Source organism: Oncorhynchus masou, chromosome 23 (assembly GCF_036934945.1).
Source record: "Oncorhynchus masou masou isolate Uvic2021 chromosome 23, UVic_Omas_1.1, whole genome shotgun sequence".
Taxonomy (NCBI): domain Eukaryota; kingdom Metazoa; phylum Chordata; class Actinopteri; order Salmoniformes; family Salmonidae; genus Oncorhynchus; species Oncorhynchus masou.
Window position 1 is genome coordinate 62,630,693 of NC_088234.1, and position 24,843 is coordinate 62,655,535.

At 44.5% G+C, this 24,843-nt stretch overlaps 1 protein-coding gene across 1 annotated transcript in view; it reads left to right on the forward strand.

Annotated features, from left to right (window-relative positions):
• LOC135511171 (leucine-rich melanocyte differentiation-associated protein-like) overlaps positions 1-21,182 on the forward strand; it is a 485,324-nt gene extending 464,142 nt beyond the window's left edge. Inside the window, exon 7 of the mRNA XM_064932768.1 lies at positions 20,993-21,182. Within this exon, the coding sequence (XP_064788840.1) occupies positions 20,993-21,072 (80 nt within the window). The 3' untranslated portion in view covers positions 21,073-21,182. The remainder of the gene's footprint in view (positions 1-20,992) is intronic.
• The last annotated feature ends 3,661 nt before the right edge of the window (positions 21,183-24,843 follow it).

Here is a 24,843-nt window from a genome sequence, read left to right on the forward strand (position 1 = left end):
CAGGGGTAGGGAGAGAGCGAGGATGTCAAGGGTTGGGGAGAGAGAGAGGATGTCAGGGGTAGGGAGAGAGGGAGGATGTCAGGGGTAGGGAGAGAGGGAGGATGTCAGGGGTAGGAAGAGAGGGAGGATGTCAGGAGTAAGGAGAGAGGGAAAATATAGGGAGAGTGTGAGGATGTCAGGCGTAGGGAGAGAGGGAGGATGTCAGGGGTAGGGAGAGAGGGAGGATGTCAGGGGTAGGGAGAGAGGGAGGATGTCAGGGGTAGGGAGAGAGCGAGGATGTCAGGGGTAGGGAGAGAGGGAGGATGTAGGGAGAGAGGGAAGATGTCAGGGGTAGGGAGAGAGGGAGGATGTAGGGAGAGAGGGAAGATGTCAGGGGTAGGGAGAGAGTGAGGATATCAGGAGTAGGGGAGAGAGGGAGGATGACAGTGGTAGGGAGAGAGGGAGGATGTCAGGGGTAGGGAGAAAGGGAGGATTTCAGTGGTAGAGAGAGAGGGAGGATGTCAGGGGTAGGGAGAGAAGGAGGATGTCAGGAGTAGGGAGAATGTAGGGAGAGAGGGAGGATGTCAGGGGTAGGGAGAGAGGGAGGATATCAGGAGTAGGGGAGAGAGGGAGGATGACAGTGGTAGGGAGAGAGGGAGGATGTCAGGGGTAGGGAGAGAGGGAGGATTCCAGTGGTAGGGAGAGAGGGAGGATGTCAGGGGTAGGGAGAGAAGGAGGATGTCAGGCAGGGGTAGGGAGAGAGGGAGGATGTCAGGGGTAGGGAGAGAAGGAGGATGTCAGGCAGGGGTAGGGAGAGAGGGAGGATTGCAGAGGTAGGGAGAGAGGGAGGATGTAAGGACAGAGGGAGAATGTCAGGGGTAGGGCGAGAGGGAGGATTTCAGGGGTAGGGGGAGAAGGAGGATGTCAGGGGTAGGGAGAGAAGGAGGATGTCAGGGGTAGGGAGAGAAGGAGGATGTCAGGCAGGGGTAGGGAGAGAGGGAGGATTGCAGAGGTAGGGAGAGAGGGAGGATGTAAGGACAGAGGGAGAATGTCAGGGGTAGGGCGAGAGGGAGGATTTCAGGGGTAGGGGGAGAAGGAGGATGTCAGGAGAGAGAGAGAATAAGAGGGGCGAGACGGAGGGAGGGCAGAATTTAGTAGAAAGAGAGAGGGGGAGTAAGGAGGAGAGGAGAGTCACAGTGAGGGACAGATAGACAGTTAATCATACCTCGATCCCTCCATCCTTCTCTTCCCTGCATACGGAGGGGGGATATGTCATGTAAATCAAGAGGAGTAGGGTAACAGTAAAGCTATGTGTGGGTACGGCAAGGCCAGGGGGAGGGAGATACACACCACAACCCTACTATCACCTGTCCTTCCCATTGGCTGTTTTCCTTCTTTACAATCCCTGTCATGGTGTGGCGTGTGGTTCCCCTTTGATTCCAGACAGCATTCAACATCACTTCTGCTTACAGTATATAACTAGCTTTTTTCAAAGATGCAGCGTCACCAATTAGTTTTGTAAAAGGTTTTCAGCAAAGGATTTCTTGTTCAATTTCAATTGGGATTTTTGCCATATAAACAAATCAGATGTTTATGATTGTAATATTTTGTTATAAGTCATAATGTGCTCATATGACATATAGCAATATAGATACGGTGTGCTATGTAGAATACAATTGTCAGTAAATCACCCATCCCTAACACCGTGCTTTGACCATGAATAGAAGGGACAGAGGAAATGAGAGGTGAAAATGAGAGAGTGGTGTGACAAACAGAGTTACTTACCGGTTAACTGACACAAGAGAAAGAGAGACCAAGAGGAGGGCCCATGTTAAAGGATATTTTACCATGTCCTTTTGTATTAGGCCTGGAGATTGATCTCTTCCAGTCAGATGAAGGCCTGATGTGAGTGATCCAAGCCCTCCATCGTTGTGACACACTGCTCTCAGCTAACACTCATCCGTGTTGATGGGCACACCCTACGCCACAAGGGCCCTGGCTGGCCAACTCCAACCAACCTTCTCCCTCTCTCTCTCTCTCTCTCTCTCTCTTTCTCCATCATCTCTTGTTCTTTTATTTCCCTCTCTCTCCACTGTTTTCTATGCCAACATTCCCTCTCTCTACCTCTCTCCATCTCTCCCTCTCTTTCTTCCTCATCCCTTCTTCTGTTATTTCCAGCCCCCTCTCTCCCCTGTTATCCCCATCTCCCATGGTTTCTGTCACCGTGTCATGTCGGATCAGTGTTTGGCGAGCCAGCCAGGAAGTATTGGGAGCCCCAGGTAGAGAGCTGCCTACCAGGCGTCAAGATCACAGCTGAAATGAGGATAATAATGATAGGGTCCTAGGGTGGTAGCCGTGGCAACAGTGGCACAGACAGGCCAGTAACTTAGCAGCACCAGGAAGTGGATTAATAAGTGTTGTGTTGGGTGTCTGGAGGGCCAGAGGAGAGGATGAAGGAGCTAACTGACGCATCACCCCTTCTGTCCCCATCGGTGAGGCAGGTGCTGCCAGTCGGCGGTCCAGGACTCGATGTGTCCTTGGGGGACTGTTTCCAGCACCAGCCACACGTCAGATTACTATTGATATATGTCACCGTGGAGATGGCCAGGCGGTTTCAGGGCAGCAGCTGGTAATTGATGTCTGACCAGCAGAGAGAGAGATGTGGTTGTAGGATGAAGTGAGCTGGCTGACAGGCAGGGATCTGAGAGGGAAAAGTCAGACAGAAGTCAGACAGAAGTCAGACAGAAGTCAGACAGAAAGGTGGTTCACTGATAACGTATGATGTTCATACAAAGTGTTTGTTGATTTCGATAAACTAGTATTTTTTTATTTTTTTTGAATGACCCAAGTACTATTTTTTGTTTTTGGTCTCAGTATAAAGTAGTAATGGTAACAATGTTTTATTTTTAACACAATATTTTGTCAATTTTAGTAGTCATTATCACATTTTCACGTTGCATATTTTCTCTATGTGACAATTGGTCACCCTTTTGTGAACAGCTCCTGTGGCGTTTGCTCTTCTGGCCATGTTTGATGGCCATCTTTGATTTGAGGGAAATGCTGAATGACAGCTAGTGTGGTACGTGCCGTTTTGCCCGTTGATGCGTGAAGTCCATAATACAGTTGTCCTCATTGTTTACTTTAGAATAAACATGACATGTAGTAACTGCACTTGTTTCACTATTAAAATGATATCACATTAGTTGGTAATAGGTCTTACAGTACTTTTGTTAACTTCAGTAATACTGTTTTTACTTCCTGCTGGAAATCTCTTAGTTGTCTTTATGTGGTCATGCTAGAAAGGACAGAAACACAGTGGGTTCTAATCACAAATGCTATTAACCAACTACTACAACTCACCTTAAACATCACATAACCGTACCCCTAACTTTAACACGAAATGAAGAAGAAATAACCCATATACAGCAGTTTTGACGCTATTGCCCATGTTGGTCTTTCCAACATGGCTGTGTAGCATGTACAACCCTCTCCTGTTGGAAGAGTATGTTTGACCTGACAATGAGGTTCATTACACACTCTCTTTCATGCTGTTTTGCATGGTAATTATTAGTTCATGTATTCAGATACATTGATTTAATCATCCCTTCCTCCAATGTCAAAGTGATTACTCTCTGGTGATTAATATACACATTTTTTGTTATTGAATCCTGTTCTAAACTTAAAGTGAGTGACTCGCCGACCAACCGACCGTTCTTATTAACGGGTCGATTAGCGAAAGCAGACAAATCACTAATTGCAGTTGTTAGAGAGGTTTGATCCACCATATCTAGTTATTTTTTCTTTTAATTAGAAATGTACTGAGGAAAACTATCAGTCACTGTCAAACACAGCACCGCCCGAGCCGCGTTGCGTCTGGTGATTAGTACACGGCATGTTACCATGGGAACATTAGTGGACATTAGGACTCTCATTACTGTTTTCATGTGCTTTCAAGGATAGACATTACATTGAAATTGTTGTCATTTATCAGAAACTCTTATCCAGAGCGACTTACAGGAGCAATTAGGGTTAAGTGCCTTGCTCAAGGGCACATTGACAGTGTTATGTTTGGGGTTAATCCATTATAACCATATTTTCAAGCATAGTGGTGGCTGTATCATGTTATGGGTCTGCTTGTAATCGTTAAGGATTGGAGGATTTCTCCGGATAAAAAGAAAAGGAATGGAGCTAATCACAGGCAAAATCCTAGAGGAAAACCTGGTTCAGTCTGCTTTCCACCAGACACTGGGAGAATTATACTGGAGTTGCTTACCAAGAAGACAGAGAATGTTCCTGAGTGGCCGAGTTACAGTTTTTACTTAAATCTGCTTGACAATTTACGGCAAGACCTGAAAATGGTTGTCTAGCAACAAACTCATTTATCAGAGATTGAAGAATTTTGAAAAGAATAATGGGCAAATGTTGCACATTCCAGGTGTGGAAAGCTCTCAGAGACTTACCCAGAAAGACTCACAGCTGTAATCACTGCCAAAGGTGATTCTAGCACATATTGACTCTAATCAAGATATATTAGTGTTTTATTTTTGATTCATGTTTTTACAAATGTTAGAATTTTTCTTCCACTTTGATGTTAGAATATTTTGTGTACATCATTGATAAAAAAATTGACTAATTAATCAATTGTAATACTTCTGAAGGCATTGTATCTACATAGTCTTACATGTTCACTTATTCACTGTGTACCTTAGGCTCATGGTGTACTGTAGGTTCATGGTGTACTGTAGGTTCATGGTGTACTGTAGGTTCATGGTGTACTGTAGGTGCGCAGTGTTCTGTAGGTCATGGTGTACTGTAGGTTCATGGTGTACTGTAGGTTCATGGTGTACTGTAGGTTCATGGTGTACTATATTTGCGCAGTGTTCTATAGGTTCATGGTGGTCTGTAGACTCATGGTGTACTGTACTGTAGGTTCATGGTGTTATGTAGGTTCATGGTGTACTGTAGGTGCATGGTGTACTGTAGGTTCATGGTGGGTTTATGTAATGTAGAATCATGGTGTACTGTAGTGGTCATGGTGTACTGTACTGTAGGTTCATGGTGTACTGTAGGGTCATGGCGTACTGTACTGTAGGTTCATGGTGTACTGTAGTGGTCATGGTGTACTGTACTGTATGGTCATGGTGTACTGTAGGTTCCTGGTGTACTGTAGGTTCATGGTGTACTGTACTGTAGGTTCATGGTGGGTTCATGTACTGTGGACTCATGGTGTACTGTAGGTTCATGGTGGGTTCATGTACTGTAGACTCATGGTGTACTGTAGGTTCATGGTGTACTGTAGGTGCATGGTGTACTGTACTGTAGGTTCATGGTGTACTGTACTGTAGGTTTATGGTATACTGTAGGTCAATGGTGTTCCTGTAGGTCCATGGTGTTCTGTAGACTCATGGTGTGGTGTACTGTAGGTTCATGGTGTACTGTACTGTAGGTTCATGGTGTACTGTAGGTTCATGGTGTACTGTAGGTTCATGATGTACTGTAGGTTCATGGTGTACCGTAGGTTCATGGTGTACTATACTGTAGGTTCATGGTGTAATGTAGGTTCATGGTGTACTGTACTCTAGGTTCATGGTGTACTGTAGGTTCATGATGTACTGTAGGTTCATGGTGTACCGTAGGTTCATGGGGTACTATACTGTAGTTCATGGTGTACTATACTGTAGGTTCATGGTGTACTGTATGGTCATGGTGTACTGTAGGTTCATGGTGTACTGTGCTGTAGGTTCATGGTGTACTGTAGGTTCATGGTATACTGTACTGTAGGTTCATGGTGTACTGTAGGTTCATGGTGTTCTGTAGGTTCATGGTGTACTGTAGGTTCATGGTGTTCTGTAGGTTCATGGTGTACTGTAGGTTCATGGTGTTCTGTAGGTTAATGCTGTACTGTACTGTAGGTTCATGGTGTATTGTAGGTTCATGGTGTACTGTCCTGTAGGTTCATTGTGTTCTGTAGTTTCATGGTGTTCTGTAGGTTCATGGTGTACTGTAGATTCATGGTGTACTGTAGGGTCATGGTGTGTTGTATGTCCATGGTGTTCTGTACTGTAGGTTCATGGAGTACTGTAGGTTCATGGTGTACTGTACTGTAGGTTCATGGTATACTGTAGGTTCACGGTGTACTGTAGGTTCATGGTGTACTGTACTGTAGGTTCATGGTGTACTGTACTGTAGGTTCATGGTGTACTGTAGGTTCATGGTGTACTGTACTGTAGGTTCATGTTGTACTGTACTGTAGGTCATGGTGTACTGTGCTGTAGGTTCATGGTGTACTGTAGGGTCATGGTATACTGTACTGTATGTTCACGGTGTACTGTAGGTTCATGGTGTACTGTACTGTAGGTTCATGGTGTACTGTACTGTAGGTTCATGGTGTACTGTAGGTTAATGGTGTGGTGTACTGTAGGGTCATGGTGTACTGTACTGTAGGTTCCATGGTGTACTGTAGGTCCATGGTGTTCTGTAGGCTAATGGTGTACTGTACTGTAGGGTCATGGTGTACTGTACTGTAGGTTCCATGGTGTACTGTAGGTTCATCGTGTACTGTAGGTTTATGGTATACTGTACTGTAGGTTCATGGTTATCTGTACTGTAGGTTCATGGTTATCTGTAGGTTCATGGTATACTGTAGGTGCATGGTGTACTGTAGGTTCATGGTGTACTGTACTGTAGGTTCATAATGTACTGTAGGTTCATGGTGTACTGTAGGTTCATGGTGTACTGTACTGTAGGTTCATGGTGTACTGTAGGTTCATGGTGTACTGTAGGTTCATGGTGTACCGTAGGTTCATGGTGTACTATACTGTAGGTTCATGGTGTAATGTAGGTTCATGGTGTACTGTACTCTAGGTTCATGGTGTACTGTAGGTTCATGATGTACTGTAGGTTCATGGTGTACCGTAGGTTCATGGGGTACTATACTGTAGGTTCACGGTGTACTATACTGTAGGTTCATGGTGTACTGTATGGTCACAGTGTACTGTAGGTTTATGGTGTACTGTAGGTTCATGGTGTACTGTACTGTAGGTTCATGGTGTACTGTACTGTAGGTTTGTGGTGTACTATAGGTTAATGGTGTACTGTAGGTTCATGGTGTACTGTAGGTACATGGTGTACTGTACTGTAGGTTCATGGTGTACAGTAGGTTCATGGTGTACTGTACTGTAGGTTCATGGTGTACAGTAGGTTCATGGTGTTCTGTAGGTTCATGGTGTACTGTAGGTTCATGGTGTTCTGTAGGTTAATGCTGTACTCTACTGTAGGTTCATGGTGTAGTGTAGGTTCATGGTGTAATGTACTCTAGGTTCATGGTGTAATGTAGGTTCATGGTGTACTGTAGGTTCATGGTGTATTGTAGGTTCATGGTGTACTGTAGGTTCATGGTGTACTGTCCTGTAGGTTCATTGTGTTCTGTAGGTTCATGGTGTTCTGTAGGTTCATGGTGTACTGTAGATTCATGGTGTACTGTAGGGTCATGGTGTACTGTATGTCCATGGTGTACTGTAGGTTCATGGTGTACTGTCCTGTAGGTTCATGGTGTACTGTAGGTTCATGGTGTACTGTAGGTGCACGGTGTACTGTAGGTTCATGGTGTACTGTACTGTAGGTTCATGGTGTACTGTAGGGTCATGGTATACTGTAGTGTAGGGCCATGGTATACTGTACTGTAGGTTCATGGTGTACTGTAGGTTCATGGTGTACTGTACTGTAGGTTCATGGTGTACTGTACTGTAGGTTCATGGTGTACTGTAGTGTAGGGTCATGGTATACTGTACTGTAGGTTCATGGTGTACTGTAGGTTCATGGTGTACTGTACTGTAGGTTCATGGTGTACTGTACTGTAGGGTCATGGTATACTGTAGTGTAGGGTCATGGTGTACTGTACTGTAGGTTCATGGTGTACTGTAGTGTAGGGTCATGGTGTACTGTAGGTTCATGGTGTACTGTAGGGTCATGGTATACTGTACTGTAGGTTCATGGTATACTGTACTGTAGGTTCATGGTGTACTGTACTGTAGGTTCATGGTGTACTGTACTGTAGGGTCATGGTATACTGTAGTGTAGGGTCATGGTGTACTGTACTGTAGGTTCATGGTGTACTGTAGTGTAGGGTCATGGTGTACTGTACTGTAGGGTCATGGTATACTGTAGTGTAGGGTCATGGTGTACTGTACTGTAGGTTCATGGTGTACTGTAGTGTAGGGTCATGGTGTACTGTAGGTTCATGGTGTACTGTAGGGTCATGGTATACTGTACTGTAGGTTCATGGTATACTGTACTGTAGGTTCATGGTGTACTGTACTGTAGGTTCATGGTGTACTGTACTGTAGGTTTATGGTATACTGTAGGTCAATGGTGTTCCTGTAGGTCCATGGTGTTCTGTAGACTCATGGTGTGGTGTACTGTAGGTTCATGGTGTACTGTACTGTAGGTTCATGGTGTACTGTAGGTTCATGGTGTACTGTAGGTTCATGATGTACTGTAGGTTCATGGTGTACCGTAGGTTCATGGTGTACTATACTGTAGGTTCATGGTGTAATGTAGGTTCATGGTGTACTGTACTCTAGGTTCATGGTGTACTGTAGGTTCATGATGTACTGTAGGTTCATGGTGTACCGTAGGTTCATGGGGTACTATACTGTAGTTCATGGTGTACTATACTGTAGGTTCATGGTGTACTGTATGGTCATGGTGTACTGTAGGTTCATGGTGTACTGTAGGTTCATGGTATACTGTACTGTAGGTTCATGGTGTACTGTAGGTTCATGGTGTTCTGTAGGTTCATGGTGTACTGTAGGTTCATGGTGTTCTGTAGGTTCATGGTGTACTGTAGGTTCATGGTGTTCTGTAGGTTAATGCTGTACTGTACTGTAGGTTCATGGTGTATTGTAGGTTCATGGTGTACTGTCCTGTAGGTTCATTGTGTTCTGTAGTTTCATGGTGTTCTGTAGGTTCATGGTGTACTGTAGATTCATGGTGTACTGTAGGGTCATGGTGTGCTGTATGTCCATGGTGTACTGTACTGTAGGTTCATGGAGTACTGTAGGTTCATGGTGTACTGTACTGTAGGTTCATGGTATACTGTAGGTTCACGGTGTACTGTAGGTTCATGGTGTACTGTACTGTAGGTTCATGGTGTACTGTAGGTTCATGGTGTACTGTAGGTTCATGGTGTACTGTACTGTAGGTTCATGTTGTACTGTACTGTAGGTCATGGTGTACTGTGCTGTAGGTTCATGGTGTACTGTAGGGTCATGGTATACTGTACTGTATGTTCACGGTGTACTGTAGGTTCATGGTGTACTGTACTGTAGGTTCATGGTGTACTGTACTGTAGGTTCATGGTGTACTGTAGGTTAATGGTGTGGTGTACTGTAGGGTCATGGTGTACTGTACTGTAGGTTCCATGGTGTACTGTAGGTTCATCGTGTACTGTAGGTTTATGGTGTTCTGTAGGTTCATGGTATACTGTACTGTAGGTTCATGGTATACTGTAGGTCCATGGTGTTCTGTAGGTTAATGGTGTGGTGTACTGTAGGGTCATGGTGTACTGTACTGTAGGTTCCATGGTGTACTGTAGGTTCATCGTGTACTGTAGGTTTATGGTATACTGTACTGTAGGTTCATGGTTATCTGTACTGTAGGTTCATGGTTATCTGTAGGTTCATGGTATACTGTAGGTGCATGGTGTACTGTAGGTTCATGGTGTACTGTACTGTAGGTTCATGGTGTACTGTACTGTAGGTTCATAATGTACTGTAGGTTCATGGTGTACTGTACTGAAGGTTCATGGTGTACTGTAGGTTCATGGTGTACTGTACTGTAGGTTCATGGTGTACTGTAGGTTCATGGTGTACTGTAGGTTCATGGTGTACCGTAGGTTCATGGTGTACTATACTGTAGGTTCATGGTGTAATGTAGGTTCATGGTGTACTGTACTCTAGGTTCATGGTGTACTGTAGGTTCATGATGTACTGTAGGTTCATGGTGTACCGTAGGTTCATGGGGTACTATACTGTAGGTTCACGGTGTACTATACTGTAGGTTCATGGTGTACTGTATGGTCACAGTGTACTGTAGGTTTATGGTGTACTGTAGGTTCATGGTGTACTGTACTGTAGGTTCATGGTGTACTGTACTGTAGGTTTGTGGTGTACTATAGGTTCATGGTGTACTGTAGGTTCATGGTGTACTGTAGGTACATGGTGTACTGTACTGTAGGTTCATGGTGTTCTGTAGGTTCATGGTGTACTGTAGGTTCATGGTGTTCTGTAGGTTAATGCTGTACTCTACTGTAGGTTCATGGTGTAGTGTAGGTTCATGGTGTAATGTACTCTAGGTTCATGGTGTAATGTAGGTTCATGGTGTACTGTAGGTTCATGGTGTATTGTAGGTTCATGGTGTACTGTAGGTTCATGGTGTACTGTCCTGTAGGTTCATTGTGTTCTGTAGGTTCATGGTGTTCTGTAGGTTCATGGTGTACTGTAGATTCATGGTGTACTGTAGGGTCATGGTGTACTGTATGTCCATGGTGTACTGTAGGTTCATGGTGTACTGTACTGTAGGTTCATGTTGTACTGTAGGTTCATGGTGTACTGTAGGTTCACGGTGTACTGTAGGTTCATGGTGTACTGTACTGTAGGTTCATGGTGTACTGTAGGGTCATGGTATACTGTAGTGTAGGGTCATGGTATACTGTACTGTAGGTTCATGGTGTACTGTAGGTTCATGGTGTACTGTACTGTAGGTTCATGGTGTACTGTACTGTAGGTTCATGGTGTACTGTAGTGTAGGGTCATGGTATACTGTACTGTAGGTTCATGGTGTACTGTAGGTTCATGGTGTACTGTACTGTAGGATCATGGTGTACTGTAGTGTAGGTTCATGGTGTACTGTACTGTAGGTTCATGGTGTACTGTACTGTAGGGTCATGGTATACTGTACTGTAGGGTCATGGTGTACTGTACTGTAGGTTCATGGTGTACTGTACTGTAGGTTCATGGTGTACTGTACTCTAGGGTCATGGTATACTATACTGTAGGTTCATGGTGTAATGTAGGTTCATGGTGTACTGTACTCTAGGTTCATGGTGTACTGTAGGTTCATGATGTACTGTAGGTTCATGGTGTACCGTAGGTTCATGGGGTACTATACTGTAGGTTCACGGTGTACTATACTGTAGGTTCATGGTGTACTGTATGGTCACAGTGTACTGTAGGTTTATGGTGTACTGTAGGTTCATGGTGTACTGTACTGTAGGTTCATGGTGTACTGTACTGTAGGTTTGTGGTGTACTATAGGTTCATGGTGTACTGTAGGTTCATGGTGTACTGTAGGTACATGGTGTACTGTACTGTAGGTTCATGGTGTTCTGTAGGTTCATGGTGTACTGTAGGTTCATGGTGTTCTGTAGGTTAATGCTGTACTCTACTGTAGGTTCATGGTGTAGTGTAGGTTCATGGTGTAATGTACTCTAGGTTCATGGTGTAATGTAGGTTCATGGTGTACTGTAGGTTCATGGTGTATTGTAGGTTCATGGTGTACTGTAGGTTCATGGTGTACTGTCCTGTAGGTTCATTGTGTTCTGTAGGTTCATGGTGTTCTGTAGGTTCATGGTGTACTGTAGATTCATGGTGTACTGTAGGGTCATGGTGTACTGTATGTCCATGGTGTACTGTAGGTTCATGGTGTACTGTACTGTAGGTTCATGTTGTACTGTAGGTTCATGGTGTACTGTAGGTTCACGGTGTACTGTAGGTTCATGGTGTACTGTACTGTAGGTTCATGGTGTACTGTAGGTTCATGGTGTACTGTAGGTTCACGGTGTACTGTAGGTTCATGGTATACTGTAGTGTAGGGTCATGGTATACTGTACTGTAGGTTCATGGTGTACTGTAGGTTCATGGTGTACTGTACTGTAGGTTCATGGTGTACTGTACTGTAGGTTCATGGTGTACTGTAGTGTAGGGTCATGGTATACTGTACTGTAGGTTCATGGTGTACTGTAGGTTCATGGTGTACTGTACTGTAGGTTCATGGTGTACTGTAGTGTAGGTTCATGGTGTACTGTACTGTAGGTTCATGGTGTACTGTACTGTAGGGTCATGGTATACTGTACTGTAGGGTCATGGTGTACTGTACTGTAGGTTCATGGTGTACTGTACTGTAGGTTCATGGTGTACTGTACTCTAGGGTCATGGTATACTGTAGTGTAGGGTCATGGTGTACTGTACTGTAGGTTCATGGTGTACTGTAGTGTAGGGTCATGGTGTACTGTAGGTTCATGGTGTACTGTAGGGTCATGGTATACTGTACTGTAGGTTCATGGTATACTGTACTGTAGGTTCATGTGTACTGTACTGTAGGTTCATGGTGTACTGTACTGTAGGGTCATGGTATACTGTAGTGTAGGGTCATGGTGTACTGTACTGTAGGTTCATGGTGTACTGTAGTGTAGGGTCATGGTGTACTGTACTGTAGGGTCATGGTATACTGTAGTGTAGGGTCATGGTGTACTGTACTGTAGGTTCATGGTGTACTGTAGTGTAGGGTCATGGTGTACTGTAGGTTCATGGTGTACTGTAGGGTCATGGTATACTGTACTGTAGGTTCATGGTATACTGTACTGTAGGTTCATGGTGTACTGTACTGTAGGTTCATGGTGTACTGTACTGTAGGTTCATGGTGTACTGTAGTGTAGGTTCATGGTGTACTGCACTGTAGGTTCATGGTGTACTGTACTGTAGGTTCATGGTGTACTGTAGTGTAGGTTCATGGCATACTGCACTGTAGGTTCATGGTGTACTGTACTGTAGGTTCATGGTGTACTGTACTGTAGGTTCATGGCATACTGCACTGTAGGTTCATGGTGTACTGTACTGTAGGTTCATGGTGTACTGTAGTGTAGGTTCATGGTGTACTGTACTGTAGGTTCATGGTGTACTGTACTGTAGGTTCATGGTGTACTGTGCTGTAGGTTCATGGTGTACTGTAGGGTCATGGTATACTGTACTGTAGATTCATGGTGTACTGTACTGTAGGTTCATGGTGTACTGTACTGTAGGGTCATGGTATACTGTAGTGTAGGGTCATGGTGTACTGTACTGTAGGTTCATGGTGTACTGTAGTGTAGGGTCATGGTGTACTGTACTGTAGGTTCATGGTGTACTGTAGTGTAGGGTCATGGTGTACTGTAGGTTCATGGTGTACTGTAGGGTCATGGTATACTGTACTGTAGGTTCATGGCATACTGCACTGTAGGTTCATGGTGTACTGTACTGTAGGTTCATGGTGTACTGTAGTGTAGGTTCATGGTGTACTGTACTGTAGGTTCATGGTGTACTGTACTGTAGGTTCATGGTGTACTGTGCTGTAGGTTCATGGTGTACTGTAGGGTCATGGTATACTGTACTGTAGATTCATGGTGTACTGTAGGTTCATTGTATACTTTAGGCCTTGTAGAACTCAAGCATTTCCTCTAGGTCTGTTTTGTATGCAGTTTGCCCTGCCTTTCCCCCTCACACAATCCCACTCTCACTCCTTCTCCCTCTCTCACTCCCCCCTCTCTCTTCCCTCCCTTCCTCCCTCTCTCACTCCTTCTCCCTCTCTCACTCCCCCCTCTCTCTTCCCTCCCTTCCTCCCTCTCTGCTCCCTAGTCTCTGCCTTGATAAAAACTAGGGTGCTTTTCCCTGACAGGCCGTGTGGATGTGAAGAGTATTAATGGCTATTGAAAAGCAAACAGGTGAACGTTGACGCAAATTCATCTTCCTGATGTCCTTCCCTGGGTTAAATGGCAGCCTTTTAAAAGTTTCATCAATACACTGAAGTTGAGAACACGCAGCTGCTGCAATAAACAGGGATAAAGAGGAGGAGGAGGAGGAGGAGGGAAAGGAATGGGGAAGCATCATGATGACAGGTGTTTATGTTTAATGGACTAAATATTTGTTATTGGAAGAGGACAAATGTCAGGTTAATGTTAAGGTATATGCTGGGCTTTCCCTCTGAGGCCTGCTGAGAGATGGATCCCACCGACACTGTTAAAGGACCAGTACAGTCTAAAACATGTTTTCCCTTTGTTTTGTATACATTTCCCCTATATGAGGTTGGAATAATACTGTGAAGTTGTGAAAATGATGATAATGGCCTTTTAGTGTTGAGCTGTTTGAAAAGACCACCTGAAATGTCAGCCTGTTTTGGTGGGATGGAATTTTGGCCTGCCTGATGACATCACCATGTGGTAAATTAGTTATGAAAGACAGTTCCAAACCTCTCAGCCAATAACAGCTAGTTTTCAGTTTTCCCCTCCCCAGACAGTCCCAGACAGTCCCAAAATGCTTTGCTAATAAGCTTTCTTTTCTTCTTTTTTTTAACCATTTTGATGTAAAACAATCCCAGTAAGGTACTTAATTGTTGCTCAGAAATGATTTAATATTGAGATAAAAACATCTGCACTGGACTAATAGGCAGGGTTGAGTACAAAATGAAATGTATACTAGTAATATATGCACCTCTATGGGGTTAGTTATATTCTTTATTACTTTTCTATGTCTTGTATATTGGTAGGTAAAATCTATATTTATGAGAATGGTTTAAAGGTTTATTCCATTTCAACCAGTGACCCTTCAGTGTATATAATATTCTCTATTAATACGAGAGGTCTGATCATGGAGAGGTCTGATCATGGAGAGGTCTGATCATGGAGAGGTCTGAGCATGGAGAGGTCTGATCATGGAGAGGTCTGATCATGGAGAGGTCTGATCGTGGAGAGGTCTGATCGTGGAGAAGTCTGATCATGGAGAGGTCTGATCATGGAGAAGTCTGATCATGGAGAGGTCTGATCATGGAGAGGTCTGAGCATGGAGAGGTCTGATCATGGAGAGGTCTGATCATGGAGAGGTCTGATCATGGAGAGGTCTGATCATGGAGAGGTCTGATCGTGGAGAGGTCTGATCGTGGAGAGTTCTGATCGTGGAGAGGTCTGATCATGGAGAGGTCTGATTGTGGAGAAGTCTGATCGTGGAGAGGTCTGATCGTGGAGAGGTCTGATCGTGGAGAAGTCTGATCATGGAGAGGTCTGATTGTGGAGAAGTCTGATCGTGGAGAGGTCTGAGCATGGAGAGGTCTGATCGTGGAGAGGTCTGATCGTGGAGAGTTCTGATCGTGGAGAGGTCTGATCGTGGAGAGGTCTGATCATGGAGAGGTCTGATTGTGGAGAGGTCTGATCGTGGAGAGGTCTGATTGTGGAGAAGTCTGATCATGGAGAGGTCTGATTGTGGAGAAGTCTGATCGTGGAGAGGTCTGATTATGGAGAGGTCTGATCACGGAGAGATCTGATCGCGGAGAGGTCTGATCGCGGACAGGTCTGATCGCGGAGAGGTCTGATCATAAGTAGATCTGTAGTCTTACCCAGACTATGCCTGGGATCCAACATGTGTTTGTATCAGGAGCTGTAAGCAGTTTGTGGTTTGCTTAGGGCTCTATCCAAACAACACTAGACAACACTAGACGAGCACATGGGATCTGGCCAGTTGATCTGTGACCCACTACACTTACGCACACAGCCATGCATACATGCACAGACATTCTTCTCTCGTTTGATTTAAAAACGGACATAATCCAGGGTCGAGGTTTAATAAATTCTCTCTCTAGCTGTTTTGTGGATATTTAGCCTTACTTGTTGGCTAAGCTTTTCATTTTAAAATAGCTCTATCCGCAGAGTTCCAGACATGCAGAGTATTGCTTTACAGGTAGTAAAGTACACATACTAATCCCCTAGTAAATATGGCCTTTACTCTTCTCTTCCTTTCTACCCTTTTTCCTAGTATGCCTATTTTCTAGATGCTACTGTTTAATGTTCTTCCTTTTAAAATGGTTTATGCATGCATATCTAGCAGCTGTTGTCACTATATATATATATGGTCATACACATGATTGGAGATCTACCACCAACGTACACTGATTATGTTTGATCATATGTTTTGTACACTGCTGCTACTCACTGTTTATTATCTTTACATAGTCACTTTACCCCTACCTACATGTACAAATTACCTCGAACTCGGCGCATGTGACAAATAAAGTTTGATTTGTTTTGATTTTGATGTTACATTCCATTTCCTCATCAATAAAGTAGATTTATGTGTAAACCAGTCACCACCATGTGGCTAGCTGTCCATTTGGGGGCGGCAGGTAGCCTAGTGGTTAGAGCTGAAAAGGTGAAATCTGTTGTTCTGCCCCTGAACAAGGCAGTTAACCCACTGTTCCAAGGCCATTGTTGTAAATAAGAATTATGTTCTTAACTGACTGGCCTAGTTAAATAAAGGTTCATTAAAATGTTTTAAATACATTTGGTGATGAGTGTATGCAAGTGGCTCAGAGAAGGACTATTGGTCTAGGGTCAGGTTACCCTTGTGCATATAATCTTATTTAAAAAAATATATATATATGTTTATATGTTTTTTATATGTTTATATAACCTTTATTTAACTAGGCATGTCAGATAAGAACAAATTCTTATTTTCAATGACGGCCTAGGAACAGTGGGTTAACTGCCTGTTCAGGGGCAGAACGACATGACTCTGAGATGCTTGATTCATACAACCCGTAATTAGTGTTTGTGAGACACATGGGCAAATATCCTCATAAACCTCCATACAGTCTGTCATAGTAGTGACTCCATCACATGATGTTGTGCTGGCCTGATAAACAGACAGCGGGAGATGGATAGTGTCCACTATAATAGGCCGTACGAGGCCGTGCCCAAACCCCATAACTCACTCTCTTACACAGCGTTATGGATGCCTGCCTCCAGACCCTTTGTCTTCTCCCTTCCATATTGTTTCAGTCCTTTGAGATAATACGGAGAGTTGAATTGCGTTGTTAATTTATTTTTTCTCAACAGTATTATTATGTCTGATGGATTGTGGCGCTGATGAAAATGTTGGATGGTTGGCTGGAGGGATGGCGTGAGAGAGAAAGGGGAGAGAAAGAGAGGAGAAGGAGGAGAGACAGATAGAAGGGCAGGAGAGGAGAAGAGGAGAGGTAGAGAGGAAAATAGAGGGGAGAGGAGAGAGGTGCCTCTTGGACAATAGATAACCTTGATGTTAAGAGCTACAGATACGTCTTTCCTTGACATATTGATGGCCCTTGAAAAGAGCTGATTGTATGCAGGGAGTAATCATTAAACCCACTCCAGCTCTCTCTCTGTCTCTCTCTCTGTTGATTCATTTGTTGTTTTTCCTAGACGTCTTTGTTAAGCAGTAGGTCTCACTAGCTTTGGCTGCAGGGATTCTTCAATCCCCTAACTGACTTCCTAAACCTCTCGTTCCTATGTGCCGCGGTTGTAACTTCATTTCAAGGTTTGTAATGTTTTGTGTCAGAGTGATTTCTGTGTATACAGTTGTTGGTTGTGTATTACTTGATTCACTTTATTCATTTTATTTAAAGATGTAGATACTTTAGTCCTCTTTTAAGAAGAATATAGATACTGTACTTCCCTTTAAGAATAATAGAGATACAATACTTCACTTTAAGAAGCGCAACAAGGTGCAGGTTGTGAATCTTGCTTTTTTGCACCCCAGTATCTCTACTTGCACATTCATCTTCTGCCCATCTACCATTCCAGTGTTTAATTGCTATATTGTAATTACTTTGCCACCATGGCCTATTTATTGCCTTAAATCCCTTATCTTACCTCATTTGCACTCACTGTTTATAGACTTTTTGTTTTCTTTTGTTCTACTGTATTATTGACTATGTTTTGTTTATTCCATGTGTAACTCTGTGTTGTTGTATGTGTCGCACTGCTATGCTTTATCTTGGCCAGGTCGCAGTTGTAAATGAGAACTTGTTCTCAACTAGACTACCTGGTTAAATAAAGGTGAAATAATGACATAAAAATGAGGTTTCATAAGGAGAAAGGCTTTACTTTAAGGTTAAGATCACTTTGTTAGTCAATTACACACAACTTCCAACATCAATTTTACTTCAGCCTTTAACCCCTCTGAAAGACAAACATATACAGGACATACACATTAAGGGTTTTCTGGAGAGGTGTGAGGGCTGCCACACTGGGCGTCAGGAGCTGTTGTTATGGGGGGGGGTGCCTTGGTCAAGGGCACAATGGCAGGCAATGGCATCTAGGATTTGATACCAGCAACCCTCTGGTTGCCAGCTTACTTCCCGCTAGATTATTCCTGTCAAATCTGGGATTCGAACTGGCAATCCTCCAGTTGCAGGCTTGTCTCTCTAACTGCTAGGCTTCCACCTATCGCTGTCTCTCAATCTCTGTCACATTCTCATTTTGTCTCGCTCTCTCTCTGTCTCTCAAGTTATACTGAACACAAACACATGTACACACACACCCTGCTGCCTCCATTGTCCAGGAAAGCAGACTCTCAGACATCTCTTTGTTTTCTCATCACTCTGTCTATCATCTGCCTCCTCTGGCCTGCCCACATGTCTCTGTGTAAAGCACTGTGGGAGAATCAGACACGTACCTGTGATTGGTGCCAGGGAAACTGGAAACGGGTTATCGTCCAATCATATTGAGCCCCCTAGAGTTTTTCGTTCTGTCATCAGTTTGCGTACTGTTGCCCTAATTCAACTCCTAATTTGGGAGTAGCTAATTTGTTTGATCCTGACCTGGTCTAAATGAATATATATATATTTTTCTTAGTGAGCTGTCAGTTCTCTGTAGGTAACCTGTGAAGGGTTACCTGCATCCTATATCTCTGAAGAGCCCGAGCTCCAACCCTTTGTTTATGTAGGTAACATCTAAAGGTCTGTATCTCTCAGAAGGTAATCTGTGAAGGACTCAGCACTCCTCTGATCACAGCACTGAGACAGTGTGAATTGTGTGCTGTGGTGCTCAAGTCTCCTGCCATGGCACCTGTATCCCCAGGCAAAGAGTCTGCAGCTGGAATTCATTTCCCCTTGCTGCCAGAGTTATCCCCCCGGGGAGCAGGCAGGCATGGAGCTCTGGTCTGGGATTTTATCGGAGGTGACAGTTCCTCACACTAAAGTGTTTGGATCACCTCAAGTATGGGAATGAGAGCGGCTCCGCTACAAAGTCCAGATTTAGATTGACTGAGCTTGTCCCCAGACCGGTGTGCTGCATGGCCCTCTAGCCTGACACAACCCACACTCACTACTGCTGGAAGGGAGACTGCTGCACTGATATCAGGGGAGTGTGTGTGTGTGTGTGTCTAACTATGTGTGTGCGAGTGTGTGTGTTAGTGGGGCTACTTTGAAGACAGACTTAGACAGTGGTGGTATGTCAGTTTTGGTTAGAATGGAGGCTGATGTTGGAATATGCTTGGCACTAATATGGCACCAGTATCTCTGTCCCCATCTCTGCCATTCTGGTCCCTGTCTCTATCTGGCCCTGACAATGTCTCCTCCTATTAGGTGATTGGCTATATCGCTCGGAGCACCCCTCAACCATTTTCCACATCCTTCCCCGTCACCTCCCCTCTCCTCTCGTCCTCTTCCTTTCCTGCCCTCTCTGGTCAATAATGCTCTTGATGTCTATTTAAGAACTGTGTTGAGATCAGAACGTATCTGTCCAGCTCTCCGAGGGTCGGTGACAGCGCTAATGCCTATTTTCCTTGGCTCATTTGCAGAGCGGTGACACCTAGCCAGCTGAAGCTGCAGCTCTGCAGAATTCTTCAAGTGACAGACAGAGAAAGAACAGAGTAGACTAGGCTAGAGTATGGTGGCTATAGGTGGCCATGTTGTTTTACAGTTTAACCCTTTGGGGAGTTATTTGTTGTTGTAGTTTTTTAAGCATTCCAACTTAATTTAATTAGTGCCCTAACAATGCTGCAGATTTAAACCTTATTTAATTTGATCATAAATAAAACATCAAATAATGTGATTCATACTACAGTCTTCACCTTGTTTTTAGATTAAGGGAGATTTTATAAGTGTGATTATTAACATGTGAATCTTTATTGTACTGTAGCTTGTTTGTTGATTGGATCAATTAGCCTTAGATCAGAGATTTACCATTCGCTCAGGGCAACATCAACTAAAAGCATCTGGAGTTATGTCTCTAGACATCATTTGTATAATGTGAAGTACTTCAAAGGTATTGTCAAGGTCAAGGGTCATTTTGATATTGATAGAAAGCTAAAGTGAATGCTGTGATCAGTTGCCAAATAAAAAAAAAGCTAGAATGTTCAGAGCAAGGTTCACAGTATTGATACATGGCTTGCACGCATTCACACACACACACACACACACACACACACACACACACACACACACACACACACACACACACACACACACACACACACACACACACACACACACACACACACACACACACACACACACACACACACACACACACACACACACACACACACACACACACACACAGAGAGAGAGTTCTTCTGCCCATTGATTGTGGTAATAATTACACTCTGTCTCTCTCATGGCCCACTCTTCCTGTGTGTGTGGGTGAAGTGGAGGCAGAGCTCGGGCTGTGAGCTCGTTACTGTCTAGACGTCACCCTGAGGCCAATGCTGTTTCCTCGCTGTTCCTCCACTTGAAAAGGATACTCATCCTCTATATTCACACACACACACACCTCCGAGACACACACACCTCCGAGACAAACACACACAAAAACACACCTCTGAGACACACACACACACACACACACACGCACACACATAAACTTCACAGCTGGTATAAGGCCGATAATGACAAATAATGAACCATTAGAATACACAGATTTATATTAGCGTTTGTGTATACTGTTGTCAATAGCTGAATACCTTATTAGATATTATATCAAAGAAACAGCCATGGGAAATAGACAAAGAAATCAGTTTGACACTCAATTGAACTTTTCCATGGTTAATACAGAATAGTGAGGACAATACAGTGTGATAGCAAATCAAGTCCAAGGGGATTGCTTATACACACCACAGGTAAATCTGAATTTTACCACAGTGTTTTAATATTATTCATCTTCTTCCATTTCCAGGTGTGCTCGCCAAGTGCCGTTACATCTACTATGGAAAGCATTCAGAAGGCAACCGGTTCATCCGCAATGACCAACTCTAATGGACCGACGGAGACACACATACACACACATATACACACACACACGCACACGCACGTACATGCACACATATATATACACACACACACACACACACACATACACACACACACTAACCTAACCTAACCAACCCCAAACCCCTAAATCAAACTCCTAACCCGTGAACCTAATCTCTAATTCTAACCCTAACCCATAACCCTAAAATAGCTTTTTGACTTGTGGTGACCAGCGAAATGTCCCCACTTGACCGGATTTTCTTTGTTTTACTATCCTTATGAGGATATCTGGTCCCCACAAGGATAGTAAAACCAGGGTGGAGGGAGCTGTCTCTCAGATGCGATGTTAAATGGGTGTCCTGCCTCTCTGTGGTCACTAAAGATCCCATGGCACTTATCGTAAGAGTAGGGGTGTTAACCCCGGTGTCCTGGCTAAATTCCCAATCGGACCCTCATGTCATCACGGTCACCTAATCATCCCCAGCTTCCATTTGGCTCAATCATCCTCCCTCCTCTCCCCTGTAACTATTCCCCAGGTCGTTGCTGTAAATGAGTGTTCTCAGTCAATTTACCTGGTAAAATAAGCGTTAAATAACATTTACATAAATAAAATGTATCAAGCTGATCAAGTAGGATTGCTGATCTAGGATCAGTTTAGGTATTTATTTAGATGGTAATTAATATGATTATATGGACAGAGGGGACCTGATCCTAGATCAGCATGATGAGATTCTTTATGAATACGGGTCCTGTCGTGAAGTGGCCTGGTCTCCTCCTCCACTGAGTTTAGGCTGCCTCTCCTGTCAGCTCCATTCTCCTGCCCCAGAGTGAACACTGACATGATTGCATCTAAGCAGCAATGCTATACACACACACACAACCATACAATCATGTGCATGCATCCACATACACACACGCAGAGAACCGCACACGCACATGCAATTGCAAACACACACACACCACCCGTGGCCATGGTGATGGACAGCTCCAGCCAAGCGGCTGCGCTGACAGCCAAGGCAGACATGATGGATCACCAGTCCCCTACCACCACTCACCAGGAGTCAGAGGTCACACCTGACGCCTCACTTGGCCTGTGTGAGGGAAGGCCAGACAAGAGAGGAGGGAAGGCCAGACAGGAGAGAGGGAGGAGAAAAGGCTACACAGGAGAGAGGGAGGAGGGAAGGACAGACAAGAGAGAGGGAGGAGGGAAGGCCAGGCAGGAGAGAGGGAGGAGAAAAGGCTACACAGGAGAGAGGGAGGAGGGAAGGACAGACAAGAGAGAGGGAGGAGGGAAGGCCAGACAGGAGAGAGGGAGGAGGGAAGGCCAGACAGGAGAGAGGGAGGAGAAAAGGCTACACAGGAGAGAGGGAGGAGGGAAGGACAGACAAGAGAGAGGGAGGAGGGAAGGCCAGACAGGAGAGAGGGAGGAGGGAAGGCCAGACAGGAGAGAGGGAGGAGAAAAGGCTACACAGGAGAGAGGGAGGAGGGAAGGACAGACAAGAGAGAGGGAGGAGGGAAGGCCAGACAGGAGAGAGGGAGGAGAAAAGGCTACACAGGAGAGAGGGAGGAGGGAAGGACAGACATGAGAGAGGGAGGAGGGTAGGCCAGACAGGAGAGAGGGAGGAGGGAAGGCCAGACAGGAGAGAGGGAGGAGGGAAGGCCAGACAGGAGAGAGGGAGGAGAAAAGGCTACACAGGAGAGAGGGAGGAGGGAAGGACAGACAAGAGAGAGGGAGGAGGGAAGGCCAGACAGGAGAGAGGGAGGAGGGAAGGCCAGACAGGAGAGAGGGAGGAGAAAAGGCTACACAGGAGAGAGGGGGAGGGAAGGACAGACAAGAGAGAGGGAGGAGGGAAGGCCAGACAGGAGAGAGGGAGGAGAAAAGGCTACACAGGAGAGAGGGAGGAGGGAAGGACAGACAAGAGAGGGAGGAGGGAAGGCCAGACAGGAGAGAGGGAGGAGAAAAGGCTACACAGGAGAGAGGGGGGGGGAAGGACAGACAAGAGAGAGGGAGGAGGGAAGGACAGACAGGAGAGAGGGAGGAGAGAAGGCCAGACAGGAGAGAGGGAGGAGGGAAGGACAGACAAGAGAGAGGGAGGAGGGAAGGCCAGACAGGAGAGAGGGAGGAGGGAAGGCCAGACAGGAGAGAGGGAGGAGGGAAGGCCAGACAGGAGAGAGGGAGGAGAAAAGGCTACACAGGAGAGAGGGAGGAGGGAAGGACAGACAAGAGAGAGGGAGGAGGGAAGGCCAGACAGGAGAGAGGGAGGAGGGAAGGCCAGACAGGAGAGAGGGAGGAGAAAAGGCTACACAGGAGAGAGGGGGGAGGGAAGGACAGACAAGAGAGAGGGAGGAGGGAAGGCCAGACAGGAGAGAGGGAGGAGAAAAGGCTACACAGGAGAGAGGGAGGAGGGAAGGACAGACAAGAGAGAGGGAGGAGGGAAGGCCAGACAGGAGAGAGGGGGGAGAAGGAGAAATATATGAAAAAATAAGAACGCTAGGATAACTTTTCCTCAAGGACACCACCCTTGTGCTTCTGAAGCTGTATTTGTTTAGATTATCTCACAGCATTATTTTTGTGATAAGGTCGTCGTTTTCAGTCTCTCTTCTAAAGGAATGTACTCTGATACAGGGCTTACCTGCAAGCGTAACAACACTTTAAAACTTTCACTTACCACAAGTGTTTAGAGTTATGCTGTTGTCAGATATACATCACTATGAATATGTTAATGCAACATAATCAGTCATTTAGTATTGAATTTTTGCTAGATATTGTATCATTTGAAGGGGTATCATATTTTCAATAAACTGGGTGATTCAAACCCTGAATGCTGATTGGCTGATAGCTATGGTATATCATACCGTATACCACTTGTATGACAAAACATTTATTTTCACTGCCTAATTACATTGGTAAGCAGTTTATATTAGCAATAAGGCTCCTCAGGGTTTGTGGTATATGGCCAATATAACACAGCTAGATAGATAGATAGATAGATAGATAGATAGATAGATAGATAGATAGATAGATAGATAGATAGATAGCTGCAGGCTAATGTGTAAAAGATGCATCTCACTCAGCACAGGCTTCTTGATCAATGAGACCTGACTGCATTGTGGACATGGCAGCGATGTCATAGTGAGGATAACTACTGCTCTAGAGCGATGTATGGTGGGCTGTTTTTGCATCACCATCACCTGGCATCACAGGAAGGCTAACAGAGAGGCTGAGGACAACATCAGGGCCAATTGCATCATCTGGCATCGATCATCTGGCATCACCATCATCAAGTCAATGAGCCTAACTCCAGTGGGTTATCAGAAGAACCAGACTCATGAGCCAGCACACTCCATTGTAAAAGGAACTTTGCGAAGCTTGCTTCATCAATAATTTCTTTGTTTTGTTAATCTACATAATTGTTATGTCAACTTACATTTTTTATAGGCCTACTTACAAATGATCTTTATCAGTAGGTCTATACTGCTGTTCTGCTTATTCTCTGGTGATTCCTGTAATCTTCCAACCAGGATTTGGGGGGAAATTACCAGAATTTAAGCAGATGAATCATGAAATGTTAATATCATATTAGTATGGAACGAGATTGTAAATTCATTGTGATTTAGGTTACTGAATATGACCTAAATTGGGTTGTGAAAGATTCAGAAGGCATGCTTTTAACATACTGTGTTATAGAAATTAGAAAATATTCCCACATACTGAATGTACTCAATGTAATCTCATTATCTGTCATTTGTAAATAAACCAATACTGTTATAGGTGAT